The sequence below is a fragment of the Gymnodraco acuticeps genome, unplaced genomic scaffold (assembly GCF_902827175.1).
Source record: "Gymnodraco acuticeps unplaced genomic scaffold, fGymAcu1.1, whole genome shotgun sequence".
In the NCBI taxonomy this organism is placed as follows: domain Eukaryota; kingdom Metazoa; phylum Chordata; class Actinopteri; order Perciformes; family Bathydraconidae; genus Gymnodraco; species Gymnodraco acuticeps.
This window is the reverse complement of record NW_022990319.1, coordinates 400,001-420,000: the sequence shown is the minus strand read 5'-3', so window position 1 is coordinate 420,000 and position 20,000 is coordinate 400,001. Positions and strand designations below refer to the sequence as shown.

At 44.6% G+C, this 20,000-nt stretch overlaps 1 protein-coding gene across 14 annotated transcripts in view; it reads right to left on the bottom strand.

The window, feature by feature from the left end:
• The window catches only part of sox5 (SRY-box transcription factor 5), a 131,718-nt gene that overhangs the window by 52,834 nt on the left and 58,884 nt on the right, over positions 1 to 20,000 (bottom strand). For all 14 annotated transcript variants that reach the window (XM_034223097.1, XM_034223090.1, XM_034223103.1 and 11 more), the window contains exons 2-3: positions 16,432 to 16,627; positions 9,114 to 9,336 (exon numbers count right to left, since the gene is read on the bottom strand). In XM_034223097.1, the coding sequence (XP_034078988.1) occupies positions 9,114 to 9,336; positions 16,432 to 16,626 (418 nt within the window). In that variant the 5' untranslated portion in view covers position 16,627. The remainder of the gene's footprint in view (positions 1 to 9,113; positions 9,337 to 16,431; positions 16,628 to 20,000) is intronic.

Below are 20,000 nucleotides of genomic sequence, written 5' to 3'. Positions count from 1 at the left end.
GAGATGAGGGAGGGAGGGAGAGAGATGAAGTATGAATGGAGGCAGGGAGTGAAAGAGATGGAGGGGGAGTGATTAGAAGCAGGTGGAGAGAGTGACGGGGACAAAAGGAGGTAGGAGGAGAAGGATCGACGGAGGGTGGCAGAGAAGAGAAACAGAAGCGATGATAGGGAAAGGATGAACAAGCAAGGGATGAGGGGGGGAAGAGAGAGAAGAGGGAAGGATGAGAAATGGTGGATGTGGGGGGCGATGAGAGCGGGCATGCTGCCAGGCAACACACACACAACACTCTTTCCCCTGAGCGAAGCGGAAAGGGGCAGTGGGCCAAACGAGGAGGGAGGGGTGAAAATAGAGAGAAGGGGAGATGTGAATGGATGGATAGAGGGATCCCACAGGGAGGGAGGGTAGGAGGGGGGAGAAGGACGGCTGGAGAGAGGGAGGATGGGGGGGAGCAGACAGACAGTGAAGTACAGCAGCGATCCATCCAGAGGAGTATCACAGCTTCAACATGAGTGGCTGCTGATGGCTGAGCAGCAGTGAAGGAAAAATAATGTGGCTGGAGTGAGGTGGGGGTTGAGGGGTTGCGGATGCTTGTCTCCCAACATCTGGCTCAAATAAGGCCAGCAGGGCTGTGGGCTCGGGGTCGCGACCCCTGAGGCTTACAACACAGACAGCACCACTTCATCTGAGGGACCCGCCCCCTGACTGGCAGGCCAGGGGTTAATTAACTTGGCCCCGGTGGCTTCAAACACTGACACAGTGACTGCTGACGGACCGGCTGAGTGAATGAATGTCTGAGGAGCTGGCTAACTTTTCGGCAAGCTTGCTGATGCATTGTGGGACAGGCTAGCTGACATATTGAAAGACTGAGCTGACTGACTTGTTGCTCGCTGACTGAAGTGCGACACAACAGTATGCACACCACCTTGATATCTGTCACAGAAGAGGAGGTGGAAACAGCTAGGGTGGCCCGTGGGTGGAGATTACGTGGATTGTTGGCATGAGTCCCCCTCGAGATCCCTGAATATGCGGCTTCCTCGTCAGGTCAACCAGGCCGGCGTGTTCGTCACCACTTGTTGACGACCCGCTGTATATGAGTGGTTTTACTGCCATGTGTGCAGAAGCTCTAACGTGAGCGACGCGGTGGTACGCACCAATCCGACGCCTCCACTCAGACTGTTAAAGCCCTTTTACATCCATGTCAGGCCTTAAATCCTGCACTGGACACTGCTGACATGGAGGATCGGGGGCTGCAGCTCGGATGCTTTCACATGGTGTGTTGGAGCTGAGATGTTAAATTGCGCTAAGCAGATTGTGCTACTTTGCACACAAGCCTACATGGGATTATACAGAGGGAACCGTGTGTAGTCTCTGTCACACACATATATTAACATGCAGTATGCAGCCGAGATGCACACACATATGGACTGAATCTTTAGCAAAAACAGCCTAAGAGCTCTAACACTTATTTACAGTCTATTTAAAGTACATCATAGCCTACAGTAAGCTTAAATGCTGCCATGAAGGTGCCATAAGACTGTGCACCTACAGTATAGGACCTGTTTTAAATAGGTCACATAAGCGAACGTGTGTATATGCTATACACATACTGTCAATGCTCATATGCATCACAAAAGCTAAAGTCACTTTAATCTAAAGAAATCTGTTTCACCCAGTTAGCATATGTTTTCCTGCGCTATACATCTTGCATTGGTTTCAGGTTCCCCTGTGTATATTGATTCATGGCACAAACATTTAAGGAAGTGTTAAGAAATGCTCTACAGGTTACAGTTGAATAATCTCCTAGGTTTTTAAGAATGCTGTCATGTTGTCCTCTTGTACTCTGCTGTTGGTAGAATAGGTAATTACATGTCCCGTCCCCCCCGAGAGAAATTACCAACTGTTTCACAAGTCAACACAGCTCAGTAAAATCTGACTTTTATTTTCCCTACTACTAACGACCAAAATATATAGTCCTAGGAAACTTCAGAATAAACTATAGACTTTTAAAATAAAGCGTTACCAATTGTTGTAATTTAACCTGTGATAAAAAAGTCACGTAAGGCATACATTATGAGCACTTCCACCGATTTAGAGCTTTATTTAAAGTGAACTTTGAAGTTCCTCACACATAATATTTGGATGTTCTTTGGATGTTGCTAGCAGCAAAGTGATAGCTTTTCATATTTTTCTGTGACACAATGTCAAAATACGTTTAATTCCAAAATGCAGCATCCACCTACTCACAAAGTAACTACTGGTTAGTCAGTGACCTCTAATGGAAGTTATCGACTAACTTGACAATTCTCCTTATTAAGTGAAAGTGTTTGAGGCTACAGTCGTCTGGCCTTTTAAAAAACGGATAAACCTCCAAGAGGCAATTCCTCTCCACAACATTTCTCAGAGAAAAGTTTTAAGATTGTTCAGCTGCGATTCATATCCTTTTGATAAAGTAATTGAGGGACAAAAGTCAGCGCACTTCACACAAAACTCATTCATCTCGCAGCATAAAAACATTCCTCGGTCTCTCCATGGGAATGGGAGAGAAGACCAAGAAAGGACAAATCACAGAAATAGAAGAAAAACAACAACAGGGCGTGCAAATGAAGAGAGTTTATGAGAAAGCTGAATAGATAAATCATGGATTCCACTGATTTGGTCATGGGACATGGCGCTGAATGGGAGTCAATGGGTGGATGCCAAAACACTGGGGCCTGTCTAACATTTGGGAGTCGGGGACAGGAGGCCTTTATGTGGGACAGTCAAACAAATACACACACACACACAGAAAGACATATAATGACTCACAGGTAATGCAGAAATACATTTAAAGAAATATGCAAATAATAACTTCCTGATCGCAAAGTACAAACACACTGTACTGTAGGGCAGTCATACGGTGGGTAGGTCACAATGGCTAAGCTATGGAAGCCCTGGCTGATTCATGAACCTCAGGCCTTTGTCCTTAACTTAATGCAACGCCGGGAGGCCAATAACACACACTCACGCACACTCACGCACACACACGCACACACACATGCACACACACCATCAGGAAAGCTACAGGACCCTCTCTCCTCTCTCTAAGCCCCTTTATGCTCATGTATTGGACAAAAGCTGGGGCACTGCTTTTCCCCTAAAAAAAAAAACACACACACACACACACAGACACACACATGCACACTATTCATCTCCTTAATATCGCTCATCTGGGCTGGGAAGAATGGTAGAAAGGAGTTTCATCCCCACTGATTGTCTCGCGCAGGGCTGTGGAGAGAATGCCACGTTGAAAAGCAGACACAAAACAATTCAATAAGAAAAGTGACTTGAATGCGCCTTTCATCGAGCCAACAATGGCCAGCCCCACAATAGGCCTCAGGTTCGCCCCATGACGTTGCCTGTTTCTCATGCCACAAAAGGGGGAAAAAACACCACGAGTTGACTCGATTTGAGTTGTGAGCCATGTCAGATGATGATCCCCCCCCCTCCTTCCATCTTTTACAAACGCAGTGAAGTTAACTGACACAATGACGCTCCGCTAACTGGAAGGAATGTTTGATAGAACTGTTTTTCTTTGACAAGCAACATAAAGTTCTTAGTGTGCTTTACATTGAGTTGTATTGGCATAACGTACAAAATGTTTTCCAATACGGTGATCCTACGGAGCAAAACACGTTTCATTTTTATCATTGAATGTTTTTTTCTTCTATGACAGGTCACCAGATAGAACGAATAGCATACAAACCAACACAGAGTTCAAATCTCCTTCAGTAGGAGGTTCAAGGTGGTTAGTCTCATAATTATGGTGTCAACTTTTGTTGTATTAGAGCCCTTTAATTGGCGAACGGGACAAGATCTTGCTTTTCCTGGCCCAGCTGAACTTTCCTTTTCGCTTGTAGTGAATCAAAAAAACAATTCTCTCTTTTAACCTCCCCCTCTGTTTCATTTCATTCGCCTTTCCTTTTCCCAGCGCGAGAAGAATGATCGCGACAAACAATGGCTGAGAGAGTCCTCCTGCACTTCATGTTAATTTATACAACTAACTAATTACCGACAAAGGGTGGAAATCACATAAAGACGTTCTCTCGCTCCCACGCTAGTGCTGTGACCCTGCTGCTGTATGTGTGTGTTTGTGAGTGTGTTTGTTGCAGTCTTCAAATTCCCCTTAGGGATATGTGCTTAAAAGTCACAGGTCCATGTGATGACTTGCAAGGATTGTATATGCCATTGTTGATGTTTATAGGGTGTGTGTGTGTGTGTGTGTGTGTGTGTGTGTGTGTGTGTGTGTGTGTGTGTGTGTGTGTGTGTGTGTTGGACAAACCCCCCCTACACAGTAGAGCGGTGGAAGGATTAAGCAAAGTGAAGGGGGGGTGTACTGATGGACGGATGAACCAGAGACTGCCTCGATCCCTCCACTTCTCCGGCTCTTTTTTTCCTCCCTTTCTCTCCCTCTCTCCTTCTTCTTGGCAGAATGTATCCGCCCTTCCCATTGTCACCCATTGGAGTGTAGGGAGGCGTGAGGGAGCTCCGGCCACTGTGTGCTTGGGTGGCACAATGGCCTCGCCTAAGTGCTGTCCTATAAAATGCCTCAGTGCTCTCTAAAAGCAAGCCCTGGGTTCCCTCCCTGCCTTGAAAATAGATGAAGTGCTGTGCGTGCATGTGTGTGTGTGTGTTGTGTGACATCTGTCATTGAGTTGGCATTTTCAGTATGGAAACCAGTGCCTCGGAGCAGCGAGTACGCTCAGCCATAAAAACACCATTCTGGTTGACCTCAAGGTCGCCCGCGCTGTTATAAACCTGCACAACGCGTGTGTGTGCATCAGTGTGTGTGTTGTGTCTCTGCACGTGTGTTCAGGTCAAGGCTGCGCAATATAAAGGCCAGGGTCTGACCCCAGAGCTGCACCACTCAGTAAAACAACAAGAATATTGCCATTTGTTGACCCTGACAACATATTCCCCACGAGAGGTAAGTGACAATCAGAGCCACATAAGCAAGCACAGTGCAAACATGGTCACTGGTAATAAGGATTTTTCTCATAGCATAGCAATCATTTTGTCAAACTGGATGTCTGTTTACAAGAAATTGGGCAATTTGTTGTCCATCCATCCAATATGCTATCTTTATTAAACTGTTTTTTTTATCTTGTTAAGGATAGGACACCAAATGTGTTTAATCAGACATCCCAACAAGTGTAATTCTTATCTTTCTGTCACTGTGCAGTTAATACATTTCAAATGGTTGCTGAATCAATTCAAATTTCTATCAACATTTGTTTTTCACAAGGGTGAAGTGTTGCCACTGGAAGTCCAGAAGAAACACTGATACTGTTGAATTCACCTGCACTTACAGCAGATTAAAAGGTATTTTCCAAATATCATAACAGAAATGGAACTTGCGTCATTTAGGCAATATCTAAAGGTTTATTCAGCTACAAAAATACACGGCAGACACTATGACAAAAAAAGAGAAATCATAAAATGTCCCAGAGGCCGTAGAGCCCAAGTGACGGGTAGCTGGAGCTGGGGAGCATAGGGTCAGCAGAAGGGTCCAGAGATGGAGCTCAGCTGGCACTCAATGTGAGACACTTTCTGCCAGAGAGAGGAGAGGAGGAGGGGAGGAGAGGAAGGGAGGAGAGGAATGAGGCTGAGTGTCTGGTGAAAGTCCAGGGCAGTGAAGGCACCACTCCAGGGGCCGAAAGGAACATCTGTGCCCCATTTAGTGATGTTTCTTCTCCTTTTAAATCGCCTCGTTTTAATTCTCCTCTTTTATTTTGCAGTGTCTCATTCTATCCATCTTTCCAGCTATCCATCTATCTCTCTATCTATTCATTCCCACCGCTGGGCAAATAGATTATCACCAGGCCTTGCTCTGTGGCACAGGGGTCACAAGGGGTTAAATGGCGAGTCCAAGGGAACAGTCCAGGTGTGTGTATGTGTGTGTGTTTAACTGTACAGGTGTGTGTATGTAATCTCTCTTGGGTGTCAGCACCGGCTCTCCTTTCGACCCCGTGCCTCCCGCGACGCTCTACACTCTGCTCTCATTATTCCACGTAATGACACACACACACACTCGAGCACGAGCGGCTTTCCCTGCGGCCTCTCGCCTCGGGTCCGGACAAACACACATAAACAAATGCGCGCACACACACACACACACATGATGGTGTCATGGCTTTCTTATCTCCGCTTTTCCTCCCTGTCGCTCCTGAAGAATTTATTGAAGACGGCGGCTAGCGGTGTGTGTGTCTGCGTCTGCACGTATTTGTACCGTGTGTGTATGTGTGTGTGAGAAAGTGAGTGTGTATCTCCAGGGTAGCAGGTGGCCGGTGGAGTAAGACAGGAGATGAATGGAGAGAGCAGGAGAGCGGTGGAGCATGGTTGGGCCAGGCCATGGGGGACAACATGGCTAGTCATTTATTAGGGGACAACACATACACACACACCTTGTGCGCGCACCTTGCATGTATGCCGACTAATGCAATCCTTCCCATGACACACACACGTGCTATGTCACAAATACATATGCAAATACACAAACACAAGTGTCCATGCTCCCAAAGGCTTAAACAGCACACGCACACTTACACACACACTGACCTAGTATCTACCACTCTCCATTCATCTAGCCTAAGTAGAGCAGCACTAGCCACAACACAGAAATATATCTTTCAAACTCAAGCCATACTTGTGTGACTGAGTGAGTGAGTGAGTGTGTGTGTGTGTGTGTGTGTGTGTGTGTGTGTGTGTGCGTGTGTGTGTGTGTGTGTGTGTGATGTTTAGCTCAGGGCCTGCCTTCGACAAGTCAAGCTTCTTACTCTGTTCCGAGATGTTTATCGTTTACTGACCTATTTTGTCTTTTGCCCCTTGTTCACATCCCTGCTACTCTGGATGTATGTATGTGTGTGTGCGTGTGTGTGTGTGTGTGTGTGTGTGTGTGTGTGTGTGCGTGTGTGTGTGTGTGTGTGTGTGTGTGTGTGTGTGTGTGTGTGTGTGTGCGTGTGTGTGTGTGTGTGTGTGTGTGTGTGTGTGAGTGTCATTGATCCAGCTGGAAGCAGTGTGTGTAACACAGGGAGAGAGAGGGAGCAGTAATATTCCAGGCCTTTCATAATGATTAAAGCCTTCATTACATTTTCATCCCAACCTGCTGTTTGCTGCTAATGGCCTTTGTGAGCCACACAGCCAAACAATAGCTAGCTGGGCACAGAAAAGGGATTTCTATCTCGCGCTCAATACCGCCCCTTGTCGTTTCTCTAACTCCCCCCCCCCCCCTCTCCATTTCCCTCTGCCTCTCTTCATCTTTTCTCAGCATCCCTTTTCTTCCTTTACTCTCTTTCTTCTTCCTTTCTCTGTTGCTTGGCCTGGGCTTTTGAGTGTGTGTGTGTGTGTGTGTGTGTGTGTGTGTGTGTGTGTGTGTGTGTGTGTGTGTGTGTGTGTGCTGGGTCTGGAGGCGCTGGGGCCTTTTGTTAGCGCGTTTCATTTAAACGTAGGGCAGATAATGCTCGCGGTTGGTTTGGATGCCGCACCACTGTGGCACTCCACTAATGGGGTCTGTGAAGACACTGCTCTCTCTCTCCTTCACTCTACTCCTCCTCCTCCTTCCTTTACATCTCCCTCTCTCTCTCTCTCTCTCTCTCTCTCTCTCTCTCTCTCTCTCTCTCTCTCTCTCTCTCTGTGTCTGCGCTGGCTAACTCCATAAAGATCCATTATTGCTTTCTTTCCCCCTGTGCAGCCAGTTCACGAGGTCCAGTGAATCAGCGGACAACCCAAAACACACCTCAATTACAGCTCAGCTCGACAAACAACCTACTTTTTCTTTTTTGTTGTAACATGTGCCACAACAGGCCTCTCTATTGAAAGGAATAAAAACAAGCAGACGGCGAGAGTTTCGACCGCTTTGAAAGCCTTATAGAGGAGTCTGGAAAATAAGGTTAGCACATCGCAGCTTGAAATGAAAGCCTGTCTGGAACACACACCGACACATGAACACTTAAAAGACAAACACACACTGCACTGCTGCACTGTTCTTTCACCTTTTGGGCATGGTGTCGTACAGGCTGCCTACAGTTCAGAGCTGTTTGAATAGAAATCCCAGGCACAGCAGTGGTGGATTTAGAAGCAAGAGAAAAGTATTTATGAAAATATTTAGTTTTTATAACATACATCTGCCATAAAGGGCTAAACCTTATTTGGGATCAATTATCTTCAGATCCTTTTAGCTTGGTCGGTTTCCAAACTTTCAGACACTTTGGACCAATGAAAACCTCTGGTCTGCTTCGCTTCAAGGGGGCCTTTAATTCCCATTCTCACGGTTTTACTTTTTCTCTTGGTTTCTTTTACAACATGTTTACATTATGTTTCTCTTGCTGTCTCACACAGACCTCCCTTTGTTGCCCACGAAATTCATATCCACCAATGTTATTTATATTATCCCATTAGAAGGACACCTGTCTGTCATCTCTTTATCACATTATCACTATCACATGCATTTCACAGTGACTTAAGCCCCTCTTTATCTGCCCAATGAGAAATTAGAGATGGCCACGGGCTAATTATATCTCTTGACTCCAGACTGTTAGCCCAAGGCTAAATGTGTGAATGAAATGTCCGGAATAATTGAGCTAAGCTATGTAGCCCTGAGCAAAGAATCTGGTTTAGTGTCTTCAATCGTTTGTCTCTTCCTTTATCTGAGGGCTGAGACGGTGTAATCCCAAAGGTTACAAAGGTAGCAGGTAAGGTGCGTTAAACAATCACTGGTCTTTCAGAGGAAAGGTAATGCGAGTGTACAGAAAGGTTTCAGGCTTCTGGCTTCTCACACACTCACATGCATGCACACATCTTATTTGTCAAGTTGTGATAGATATGCAAAGCGTGGTGGACAATAGGCCCCAACAGCTGATGCTGTCTGTCTGTGTGCTGGAAAACAAAGGCTCGCCTCTCGTCTGAATGTGTGTGGGTTCATAACAGAGCATGAGAGCGATAGAGAGAAAACAAGACAGAGAGAAGAAGAAGAGAGAAAGGACAACAGAGTGTGATAAACGAGTGGCTCAGAGCCAGAGAGACGGCGGGAGCTGCAGATCACACATCTGGCCGCACAAGCGTCCCCTTTCATCACTGACCTTCTGGCTCGTTCTTGATCAGCTCCTCCATCTTGCGCTGCTTCAGTGTGTCCACAACGTCTGCCAGGCTGCCCTTGCGTCTCTCTGGGGTCCCGAGGGTACCTGTGGCTAAGCTTCCGTCGCTGCAGGGCCGCCCACCTCCTCCACCATCCTCTTTGCCTGGTGAGGTAGCATTGTGCTGGGGGTAAGGACTCAAAGAGCTCCGCTTAGTGCCGTCCTGCTCCTGAAAGGTAAGGAGGAGAGAAGACATCAATTACTCAAATTGGACCAAAACTTTAAGACAGAAATAAACCAAATGGGAGAGAGATAAATGAGAAGGAGGTAGAGGAGGAGCTGGCAAACACCCTTCATTATCACCCACACCAATCTTCCCTTTATTCTCTCCATCTCCCCTTCCCATAGCTCAGTGCAACTGTCATCCCCGGCCAGTTATCCCAAGTTAGGGCACATTTCTTCTTCTTTCTATCCCTCACATCCTTGGGAATCTGCATTTGACTGACTTGGAGGTACTTGACAGAAGGAGCACATGAAACAACAGCAAAAGACTCCGCACTCTCTCAGAGTCGCACTAACTCTTCATTACAAAGACTCCAACGGCTCGGCTTTGAGGGATGTCCAACGCAACTGTACCCAATCCCAAGCCTCAACGCTGCGCCACTTTTGTCCTACGATTCGTGACAATTAATGCTGAGAATGCAACTCCATCAAACAAAACACAAAGCTTTGGAGAGGTGTCAAATAATTTACATAAATCCATGAAAGAAGTGACAAAAAACAATCAGCACGACCGATACAAAGTATAATATATACAGCTCAAAGTAAAGCAACGTTTGCCAAGCTGTCGTGATGAATAATTTTGAAAACTGTCTTGTATCTTAAGCCTATGCAGTCTTTACCACGTTGAATGACCTTTGGAAATCACATTTCTCTTTTAAAGTTTGAAAAAAACACATTTGAATCCCTAATTCCTAATTTAGAAAACTGCAGTTTTTAAGGTCTACTCAAGGAAAGTATGAGCTTCACTCTATATGTTTAAGGTGTGAAGATAAGAGCACTGGGATAAGATTCAAAATTATTGTAATGTATTTTTAAAGAGGCCATATTATGCAAATGTTCAGGTTTCATATTTGTTTTGTGTGACATGTTTTGGAGGGGGAGTGTGTGGGAGAGAAACTCCCTCAGGTCTGAACTTTGGGATTTAATCCTTTGCATACCATTTACATGCACATAAACCATAATAGAGGCCCTTCAAGAAATTCTAGTTAAGTAAATACACAAGTTTTCATTTATTTGTTTTGAAAACCAGACGTAAAAGTTGTCTGGAGTGGATCCTTCAATTTTTATCATCTTTTAAACAAAGAGTTCAACAGTAAGAACAATAGCTCTTGACAGCCGCTGACTCGTAAGTGACTTCCAGCTTCTTAATCTTTGACCTAATGAAACCTGTGTTTGTTTGAATAGCGCTTGTGATAGACGTAATGCCGGCTAAGCCCAATCAATAGTGACACTGAGAAGGAGGATGTTGTCAGCATAGGAAGAGAACACACACTACCTGCACACACCAGTGTAGGTTCTGTATAGGTGCTCTAAATGAATCTGCAGACACTCGGCATCCACACACACACACACACACACACACACACACACACACACACACACACACACACACACACACACACACACACACACACACACACACAGGTGTTTTAAAGGTGTGTGTAGTGCTCTTTAATTACAGAAACAAGTGAGTCAGTCTGTCAGCTCAGCTGTTCGTAGACGGGAGGGTCAATGGTCCACAGGGTTCATCTTTGGCTAATCACACTACAATATGGAGCACGCCACCAGACACACGCACATATACACACTTCTGTCTGTGTGGTACATAACAGCTGTCATAATGGCATTATAGTGTATTAAGACAGAGATAGTTGTATTAATCATTAACTCGCAGGCAGCTGGTGGAAGTGGAATTTCAAACTGAGATCACAGTCCACGATGAGGTCACCTCCACCTCAGATACTCTTTTTGTTCTCTCAGAAAAGAAAAGTGTTTTTATTGAGAGAATAAAGCCAGGCAGAAGCTTTCAATATTGACGACGCTTTCATTGTCAGTGGCCAAACACTATATGAGAGGAACAGCAGACCATTATCACTTTTATACACTTGACTGACTCCCTCTCTTAGGCGCCGTGTGTTTCCACGCTCTGAATAAGTCAGCACGCTCAATAATTCACTAATTCTTCCCTCCGTGGGTTTGCACATGCATTGTAATTGAGGGACAGAGTGTGACAGCGATGATATGGCTGTAATAAGTTGTGTATATACAGTATATGACGCGGTGATGAGGCTTTAAAACAGACGCTGCTGAGGCTCTAACACTCTGCCTGAGGGCTGAGCTGCGCTACTGTCTTGTGATTCTAAAGCGCTGAAAGACTTTACTCTTCTCCACGCAGCGCCTGACCAAGTGATGGCCCGACCTGCTTCTGTCTCTGCTTCATTTCTTGCTCTCCTGTTCTTCAGATTAGGGAAATTCAGACTTCAAATGAGCGGCTTTGTGATTACGAGTTGCATCAGCGCTGGCACGACATGCAAATGCAACGAGACAGAGAAGGAGTGTAAGTGGGTAGAAGTCAAAGGAAAAGAAAGGAGAGAGAGGCAATGTTATTAGAGGAAATGAGCGAGAGAGTTGACATAGAGAGACACACGGAGAAAGGGAGAGAGGAAGGCAGGCATCTTGAAGGCAGCGGTCACACCTGTCACATCCCATTTATCTAATCCAGCGCCTACTTAAAACAGCCGCACTCTTTCTTTCGAGAGAGATGTCGCGCAAACAAAACAAACGGAACAAAAATACGGTGGGGGGGAGACGGAGAGTGAGATGGGGGGGATGGAGTCAGCGGGGTGAGGGATTCTTTTTCCGAAAAAATCTGCCAGAGAGATGTCATCTCACTGCGTCCAACAATGAAGGTCATTTCCCAATCAAGAGGAATTAGCAGGGGGCCGTGGCTTCTTCAAAGATCTTGTAAATTAGGGCCCATGACATTATTTATGTGTGAAGTCAGACAGACAGCCTTATCCCGGAGGCAACTTAAATGGTTTATGATTTACAACCCCCCCCCCCACATCAAACCTCCCGGCACATAATCCATGTGCCCTGCTGACACTCTTACCCCGGCTATTCTGCAAAGTCCAAGACAGGGGGATCAGAAAGACAAGAGAGATCCTCTATTGTAAGCGGATGTCACTCACTGCGCCGCTCCTGCTTTAACACGGGCTGCAAAACTTTTCTCATCAACATGCATTTATTCACCAGTACAAACAGAAATCCTGGATACTGTAAACGTTCATGCCCTCCACCCAGTGCATGCGGTTGGTCAGGTTTTTTGTTGCCATTTCTGTGTGTACATATGTGACACTGTGAGTGCACATAGCCTGTAGGTGTGTGTGTGTGTGTGTTTATGAGCGAGTGCTTGCATATATGTATTTATATGCACTGGATGTGGCAGGCTGGCAGTGTGGGCGGTTCTGCCTTTAGTTTGCAGATGTCAATTCTCTTCCAAAATGACTGGAACAAAGTAAAAATTGCGCCTCACTCTCTTTATCCTTTTACTGCCTCTGCAATGGAACCGAATTAAACAACTTTTGTCTTCTTAAGCTCATCTGTGAGGGGTGGTTGGTTTAAAAACACATAACTCATGCCAAAAAAAGAGAGAGGGGGGGAATCAAATGCTATTTGTTTTTCCTACAGCCAGCACAGATGCTGCTGTTAATGTTCTTCTTTTTCAAATTCTTCCCTTCCTCCTCTGTCGAGACTCTATTTCTTTCTATCTCTACTCTCATAGCCTGACATGTCTCGGGCTGTGCAAGGTGTATGTGTGGGAAAACAATATTTGATGCTTGGCGCATCGTTGTGGATCAAGGCATGGACAATGTGGCAGTAGGAAGAGCTGGAAACAGCTGCTCAACTGAAATACTCGCACACAAATACACATCTAGAGAATGTCACTGATCACTCCTGCAGGGGGGTAAGGACTTAGCTCCACTGCCAGAGCTGCCAATCTCCACCACATGCACTTAACACACCTCCGATTACACTGCCAGACACACACACATGTAGCAAATCCCTTTACATGCCATGGCTAAACACAGACACTGTCAGTTTTGACTCCGATGTCCCTCAGGCTGGGACGAGCGAGCAAACACACATCCTCCTGTTCCAACAATATGGTGGAGCTTTTCCCCCAAAATAGATAGCCTTTTTTTAAACGTGGTATATTAAACAAAAAAATGTGTATTGTCCACGAATGACACACCTGCTCTTTCCTTATCTAAAAACAAACATGCAGCTGTATTTTCTGTATTTTAAATAGCAGTTTGGCGAAAAATGCACGCCAATATATTTTACCACGACCCCTCGCTGTTGACAGGCAAGCGTGTGTTGATTCATTAGTGCATCACTGGCATGTGAAATTAAGTGTGACCACTGTGTCTCAAGACTGCTCAATGACTGTGTTAAATCTGTCAAATTCACATACACACACACACACACACACACACACAAACACACACACACACACACACACACACACACACACACACAACACACACACACACACACACACACACACACACACACACACACACACACACACACACACACACACACACATAATCACACATACAAATGACAAAAAAAAGAGGGGAAGGAAAAATGAATAAGAAATAATGCCTGATGAAATATCTTTATAGTTTTCAATCATGGCGAGTATCTCGCCTATTAATGAAATAATTAGTGTTTGTGCATTAACACATTCATGAGAGAAGATGCTTGCCTCTGTATGATGTGAAAACAATTTTTTTCGTCAAGGATTTGCCAAACACAAACATACAAGAAATCACGCAAGAAGGATAGTTTTAAATGCACGCGCATCACCAATTAAATGCACCTTTTTAAGGTAATCCATTATTTTCAGAACTGTTTAAAAAATATCCATCTGTACTTACTTTTTGTATCATAACTGGATTCTGTGTTGATTGGCTGACCTCACTGAACTACCACTACAATCCTTCCCATCAGGCATTTGAACTGAACTATTATCAGCCAATCAGGGTCCAGCAGCACGGCGAGAGCTTCACATTCGATAAAAAGCCCAGTTAGACAAACTACATTCATTCGCAAACCATTATGAAAACATTATTCTCATGTAGAGCCAGGGTTCGTACAAAAACAACATTTGAAAAAAGAGAATAATGTGGCACTTTCAGCTTTAAAAAAATGTGAAAGTGCTGTTTTTTATTGTGTGTGTGTGGCAGCTGCAGCAGGCAGGTAGAGCGGCAGGTGGGATGAAGAGGTCAGTGTGTGGCTGAGCGCTTCTCCTCCGCCGTGTTAATTTACTATGACAAGATAAAGCTGTAATCTCGTCTACACCCCCCCCCTTTCTCCTCGCGCTCTCCCCCCCGCTGCCTCACTCCCAAGTCAACCGGTCGCAGATGAGCCATTTACTTCCCCCTATTACTTTACGACAATTGCCCTGGGAGAGATCCCCACCCCACTCCATTAGAGTCCCACCGACACCCCCGCCAAGCTGTAAATCTCCCCTCTCCATTTCTCTTCATCCACTTTTCGCTGACAGTCAGCGGCAAAGGGATTGGCACTGTAACCCCTCCCCCCACCCAAAAAAATAACGTAACACACATTTTACAACATGCCAAGCAGGCAGTCGGATAAGCCCCCGGTCCACCTGCTAAACACACACACCACTTTATTAGTCACATCAGCTATTATGCTATGTATGCCCCCCTCCCCACACACACACATCAAAGCTGTGACCCTTCTGCTGTCAAGTAATGGACTAGAAAATAAGTTGTGTATCATTCATCATATAGTTCAAGCGGGGTCTCTTAATAATGTCCTTAGGAAAGCCAGTGATAGGGCCAATTTTTTTTTAATATTAATGGTACTTATGCTTGTAATTTGCTTGATTTAATTACATTTCAGTATAAATATAAAGATATATTTAAACAAACAAAGCAATAATCCAATACCTGTCCTGAACAACAAAATATAATACATTGTGTGTGTGTGTGTGTGTGTGTGTTTGTTTGTCCCAGGACTTTGGTTTACAGTGGGCACCAGCCACACATGCAGAGTCCACAGTGGGCGGGGCCTGACAGACAATCAGAGGGCTAATTACAGAATTAGCTTCCATTACGGCTCCTAAGCACTGTTTCATTGTTTTACAGCATGCAGGGCTTTTATCATCAGCATGGGGGAAAGGTCGACGGTGGTTATCAAAACACCGCTGTGACAAGGTGTGTATCAAGATCAGGGCCCAGGGGAAGCTAAGACAGTAAATTGCACACTGTAACTGTAAGTGAATTATTATAAATGTGGGTACAAACCATGGTACAAACACATTTTAAATAAGTCCTTTAACAGACATCCTTAAATGTTAATGACATATTCTCGGGGTGGAGAGTCCACATTTTGTTGCGCAAACCTGATTTTAAAAAACAAAATAATGCATCAATCGGGCTCAAGGCGAAGGCTGGTGGCGCGCTCATAAAAGCAAAAACATGTGTGCACCAAAACAGTAGCCTTGAACCTTCCTTTTTTCCCCTTTTCTGAAAAAATAAATATCAACATTTCTGCCTTTGTAGGAATCGCACTCTATTCAGTTCTGAATCACCCAAGACATATCTTGTTATTGTTGAGTAAGTTGTTTTGTATTGGGGTTTAAAAGTTGAATCTTAGTAGCCAATAGAGAAGTAAACGAAATACCAAAGATATGATTCCAGACTGTATAAGCCTTCATTTTGAAGATATTTCTGGGCTACCACTGCCATTATTTAAGTGCCAGTGTTGAAAGGAGGAGACAAAGGGAATGAATGAAAAGCAATAAAATGGTTTTACTTTAAACACCATTTCAGAAGACACTAAATAAAAAATGTCAATGATGTTGAATTCTCGCTAAATAAGTCTAACTAAATATTTTTTTTAAGAGTTATAGCTCACAAAATGTTTATGGCGGATGTACACAATAATGATTATAATGCCAAGTCAAAACTTGATCGTCACTTTTTAAAGCTTTTATCTGTTTACATTATGGCAAAATGGCCGCATTAAAAGTTTGCCGACTTGGCTTGTAGCAGTTTCTGTTTGCAGTGTTGCCATGGATATACAGTCATTTATTATTGGATGACTTAGACACAGAAGGACACTTAGAAACGCACAATTTCTCAATCCTGCTCCAGTCCACCAGCATCAACAGGTGGGTGCTTCCACAACACAATAAGCAAAAGAGGCTAGCTGTCCTTACCATGTTGGGGGGGCTGTCCAAGTTGCGGTTGTGAGGCGAACGAGGGGACACCTTGCCGCAGTAGGAGGCCAGGGGTAGGTGGATGACACCGCCCAGTCCCTCGCTATCCTCATCCTCCATTCGCTGTCTGCTGGTTGCCATGGTTACCTCTCCATCTGTCCCCCCATATGGAGAGGCTGGTCGCTTGGAAGACATCCTGGAAAAAAAAGGGAGATAGAAAGACAGAGGGAGAAGGAAAAACAAGAGTGAGCAACATTCAAAGGGTGATCTAATAGCTTGACGTCTGGAGTTATATGATGGACGTTTCTGTGGATAAGACTAGTTCCTGGAACCTCCTGGATAGCCTGATCCAACTTTAAATCTACTTTGCTGTATGTTTACTGTTAAATAACCTAGCATGAAGACATATTTAAGTTCCCCCAGCAAGTATACAACACATTCATTCAACTTCAACCATTCTCTTTCCTCTGGATTTGATTTTGTGTTCGTCTAAAAAGTTTGTTCAGTGGACACAGCTCTCAAAGTGAAAGTCCAGACAATATCCCCTCAGTCAGTCTGTGAGTATCCAGCTTTCTGGCAGACCTTCAAACACACTCTCAGGTCTTACAGTATGTTTACCACGGGGGCCATTCAACGTTCACATTTCCAAAAGACGGGGCCATTACTGCAAATGGAGCCCGCTTGCAGTGGCATTGTGGAGGAAATGACCATGTCTTGACAATAGGCTTTTCAGAGAGAGAGAGAGAGAGAGAGACACACAGAGTGGGAAAGAGTAGAGAAATAAGAGGGAGAGAGTGAGAGCAGTATATGCACGGTAGCAATAATTTGTGTTTATGAAAACCTCCGGACAATAGGAGAACTGGAGGAAAATAGCTAGCAACGCGAAGGCCCCGCTGTTTGCATTTGTTACCATGGCTTTGTTCCCTTGAAAAGAAAGAAAGAATATAAAGCCACATCTATTAGGTGAACTCTGTCTCTCACAAGGTACATTTGCCTCCCTGTACTTCAGCTGAATAGGGATGCAGTGACTATGCAGCAATAATAGAATTTAATGTGGTTCTCAGCATCGCCTGAGTGCTTTCAGATGCACTTGTCAGCCTTGAAGGTAGTGCGACTATAACCCTGGGTAATAGGCTGCTAAAGCTCAGTCGCACAGAGTGTGACAGGGATGGGGGCGTGGAGGGGCCTGTGAAAACTTGAGGGGATGGGTGAGTAATGGGACGCGGTAAAAAAACGCGGAATAAGCAACAGGCGTTTGGCTCTCGTAGTCCGCTCATTTGTTTTCTCCGTTAAATTTAACAAGCTGTTTTCTGCTCATTCTCTCCTTCACCTACTCCATCATATCTTTATCCTACATCTATACCTCGCCTGTGTCTGATTTGCTCTTCCTCTCCAGCCTTGCTCTCTCAAATTCTTCCCCGCTCGTCTCCGGTAAACTGATTACACTCTTGACTCTATTGGATTTCCTCTGGACTGTACATCTGGCATTGTTCCTCGCAGCAGCCCTGCCACTAATTCATTGCTTATTTACCTTATGACAGTGGAAGGGTAAACAATATTGAGTGCTGCTCACCGGAGGCGATGAGGAGAGCGCCACGCTAGGAAACGCAACATGCGCCCTTATCACATCACGGGAAGGTTACAGTAAAAATCAAATAATCTCCACTTCAGAGATACCAGAGAAAACTCTTCACCACACTGATGTAATTTCATTACCTTTAATTGTTTTTGGAAGAGTTTGCCTGCAAGAGTCATAGAACTCACAGATAACCTAATAATTTAAACCAATTTACAAATTGGTGTTATCATTTACATATTGCTGAGAACCTTTTGATCTAGAAATGTCAAGTTTTCAGAAACACAGATAAGCAATTTGTTTTTTTGTTGCAGGTTTTTATAGATTGTATGATTATATCCACTTATAGGGAGCCCTTAATTACCTTTGAAGTTAATCAGGAAAATCACCATTACAGAGACATAGAGCTTTGGCTATTCAATCAAATTGAGCAAAACAACGATCTTTAATAACCCCATTGAACTCTTTGGTTAAGGTTATACAGTAATAATCCAATTCTATCTGTCACAAATATGCTGACAGAATACAAATCCACTAACAACCACACATACATATCTGCTTTATCTGTTGCTCCTGGACGCTGTATCTCTGTGGACTTGCTCAGCAAGAACTGAGGCCATAAATGACCAGTAAAGAGTTAGTAATTCTTTCTATGACAAAAGATTGAGGAGATAAAACCGCTCACTGGTACGATTAAATCATATCAGAAAGGAATTGACATTTATGATGCTTGCGTTACAATGACTGAGGAGAAATAAGTGTGTGTGTGCACGAGGATGTGTTGTTCCACACACCATCCAATAAGAGCGGGGGGTCCAGCTGTACAAACTGCAGGGCTTTGAGCAATGCATTACACACACACACACACACACATATGTGCACATACATAGAACAGAGGCCCTAACACTGCAGGTCTGTCTTCATCCCCGCCTGTTTACTTTGCCGCCTTTCACTCTCTCACACTGAGGCCTTTTGTTTCAGACGCACACACACCTCCCCTTGTGTCCTGTGCACACCTCTGCCTGCCCATAACCCCCACACACAGACCTGGGGTGAGCTCTGAACCCTCTCTCCTCACTAATGTCGCACTTTGGCTCAGCTGCATAAGCATCCATGTGCATGTGAGGATTTGTAGTTTTGTTTTTTACAATTTTATAATCCGTCATTTAAACACAGGAGCCACACGGACATATCTATATTGACAGACAGTCTGTAGACAAGAGTAGTTACACATTAACTCAGAAAACAACACGCGAATCAAAAAACTCTGCGGGCCAAAGCACATTTCTCTCAGTGGCAAACATTTCATCATGCTTTTTGCCCCTTTTCTTTTTCCTTTATACCTCCTCTCTTCTTCACACCCGTCCACCCCTCCCGTACTTTGCTACTTCTTTCTAGGTGGGTGTCTATGAATGGGTAGGCCGTTCACAGCTCCTCTCCGGCTATAAAATCCCCCTCTCCCTCCCGTTCGCCTTTGAAGTCGAATTACTATACAATTGGGCACGGCGGGTGTGCAAGTTACGCCGGCTACTTCATTTCAAGTTTGGCAGGCCTGTCATGTCGCTGGAGACCTGGAGGTTACCTGGAGGAAGCTGCTTGAAAGCGCAAAACGATGCAAGGATTAAGACACATTTGGTTTTGTTAAGTAGATAAATTGTCTGTATCGTCCAGGTCAGAATATTAGCATAATTTTACCCCGTCCAACAACTCAAACAAATCAAACACTTCAAACCAAACACAGTCATTAACACACTAAAAGCACACACACATACTGCTAGCCTTTTCCACAAAGCAGCACTGAAGTTATATTTCAAATGACATCACACAAGTGCAACAATATGGCAGTATATTTTTTCTTTTACAAATAAAAAAACATATTTCTAATGTGCTGTTTATCTCTTCTGACCCCCTAACTGTCACTCCTCTTGCAGGAAGTACACACACACACACACACATAACTGTGCACACGGTAAGAGCGCTAAGCTGAGATTAG